At 37.7% G+C, this 2,691-nt stretch overlaps 1 protein-coding gene across 3 annotated transcripts in view; it reads left to right on the forward strand.

Moving 5' to 3' along the window:
* Positions 1–2,691, forward strand: part of Rabep1 (rabaptin, RAB GTPase binding effector protein 1) — a 99,304-nt gene that overhangs the window by 60,240 nt on the left and 36,373 nt on the right. For all 3 annotated transcript variants that reach the window (XM_013013297.1, XM_013013299.1, XM_013013298.1), the window contains one exon: positions 269–404. In XM_013013297.1, the coding sequence (XP_012868751.1) occupies positions 269–404 (136 nt within the window). The remainder of the gene's footprint in view (positions 1–268; positions 405–2,691) is intronic.

Consider the following 2,691-nt stretch of genomic DNA (forward strand, 5'->3'; position numbering starts at 1 on the left):
TGGTGCTGAGGAATGGAACCCAGGGCCTCAGGCATGCAAGGCAAGCACTCTACCACTGAACCACTTTCCCAGCCCGCTGAACTTATATTTTAAATAGAAACTTTTAAGTAATCTTAGTGCTTGCCGAGACAAAGGCAGAAGCAGAAGCATTATGAGTTGGAGGATGGCCAAATGAGTTCAAGGCCAGCATGTGATACATAGTGAGATGTTTTCTCTCTCCAAAAAATTTTTATAACACTCAGTTTGATAGAATTGTGTCTTTTTTCAGGTTAAAGAACTGAATCATTATTTGGAAGCAGAAAAATCTTGTAGAACTGATCTAGAAATGTATGTTGCTGTTTTGAATACTCAGAAATCTGTTCTACAAGAAGATGCTGAGAAATTGCGCAAAGAATTGCATGAAGGTAAATATATGTTGTGTATGTTTTAATTTTAGTCTCTAAGATGACTATAAGTAAAGTTAGTATTGACTAGTAACAACAAACTGTAATACCACTGTCATATATTACTGATTCATTTTAAGCATTGTAGTCTGTTTGAAAGTTCTTGTGAAGAGCTACAGCTATATTACTGTGGGGACTAAGATTGTTAGTATCAGATATTTCTTCTGTGACCTCTGTAACAACTTTGCAAGGCATGTGGTGTCACAAAGTTACTAAGCTGAAAGTTTCTGTTTAAATTGGTTTTGTCCATTCTCCCATTTAGGTGAAGGTGGATTAGTAAAATCGAGAGTGAGATAGAGGCACAAAGTATATTCTGGAAGCCATATGTAGCATCACTTTTTTTTGATGGTGTAATGAAGTTTGAAATTAGCTTTTTACTTGCTGGACAGGTGCTCTGCCACTTGAGCCATACCCCTGGCTAGTGTGGACTATGATCTTCCCATGGAATCACAGCTACTTGTCACCACACTAACTTGTACTGGCTGAGATGAGGGTCTTGATAACTTTTTGTCAGCATTGACTTTGAACGTCAGTGATCCCAATTTCTGTCCTCCCAAATAGCTAAGACTACAGGCAATAGCCGCCATGCCTAGCTTAATACACGTGTTTTTTAAGAGATGGTTTTGATTTCAGTAGTCTCATATAATGACAAATTGACTCTGTATTTCCTAAAGCAGTTACCAAACTTAAAAAGATTAAAACGAAATTAAAAAGAAAATTCAAGTAAGTTTTGTGTGTGTGTGTGTACATATGTGCTGGGTGTGCTGGAACTAGGCCTTGAAAACTCAAGGTCTGGCACTGTCCCCTAGCTTTTTTTCAAGGTTGAGCCACCATTCTACTTCTGGCTTTTTGTGGGTTAGTTAGGAAGTCTCTTGGACTTGACTGCCTGGGCTGGCATTGAACCTTGATCCTCAGCTCTCAGCCTCCTGAGTAGGATTGCAGGTATGATCTACCAGCACTCAGAAGTTTTCATAGTACATAAATAACAAGGTGTAGCAAAAGTTTTAGTAATTACTAATATTAAAGTACTAATAAACATAAATTAAGATATCTGTAACAACTGGTAAAATACGAAAGCATCTTTGATTTCTACTGGTCATAAATATGGTTTGTTATACTATTATGGTTTATTTACTAAATTTTATAATAGAAAGGGAAAATTTTGGTTAAAGGATGATGAAGATCTAATTTTTTCAACCTTATTTAAATATATGGACCTCTTAAAATTGTATGCTTTTTTTCCTGGCATCAGGATTTGAACTCAGGGCCTTGGGCTCAGCTGGTGTTCTGCCACTTGAGCCATACCTCTAGCATTGTCTTTTTGCTGCTTAATTGGAGATAAGAAAGAATTTCTTGGAATTTACTGCTTGGGCTAGTTTCAAATCTATATCTCCAGGTCTCAGCCTCCTGAATAGCTAGGATTACATGGATGAGCAAGCCACTGGTACCTGGCAAAATCTTGTATTTGTTTCACGTTATACCAGCAACATTTTAATATGCAGGATCTGAATCGTGTTGATAGCTATCTATCTGTCTATCTATCTATCTATCATATTATGTGTGTGTATGTGAGTGACTGGTTGGTACTGGGGTTTGAACCCCAGGTCTAGTATTCTGTTTTCTTTTTCACTCAGGGCGGTGCTCTACCTCTTGAGCTAGTTCTAACTTTTTCCTGGTTAGGTGGAGATAAGAGTCTCAAAGATTTTTCTGCTGGCTTTGAATCTCAACTCTTAGATCTCAGCCTCCTGAGTAACTAGGATTATAGGGTTGAGCTGGTATTAGCACCCAGCCCCTACAATGGATATTTTAAATATATAAAATACTGTGGAAAATATAGTTATAAATAATTTTGGTTTACATATGGGTTAACTCCCCTTCCCCCCAAAAGAAACCTGAAATGATAGCTTACAAAATTATTTCATAAAAGTGAAAATAATTCAATCTTTGAGTATCTGTATGAGCTTCAGGAAAAGTTTAAAATGTGCTGTTGTAGCCTTATCCTATACTAATGGATGTCCAAAAGGAATAGTATTTCTCTTCAAACTTTATACCCCAAACCCTTTTAGAAATAGTGAAAGTCACACCGGGTGCCAGTGGCTCATGCCTGTAATCCTAGCTACTCAAGATGCTGAGATCTGGGGATCACGGTTCAAGCCAGTCCAGTCAGGAAACTCTGTGAGACTCTTTTCTCAAATAAACCACTAGAAAACCGGAAGAGGTGTGGCTCAAGCAGTAGAGCTCTTGCCTT

This window comes from Dipodomys ordii, unplaced genomic scaffold (assembly GCF_000151885.1).
Source record: "Dipodomys ordii isolate 6190 unplaced genomic scaffold, Dord_2.0 Scaffold19, whole genome shotgun sequence".
Classification (NCBI taxonomy): domain Eukaryota; kingdom Metazoa; phylum Chordata; class Mammalia; order Rodentia; family Heteromyidae; genus Dipodomys; species Dipodomys ordii.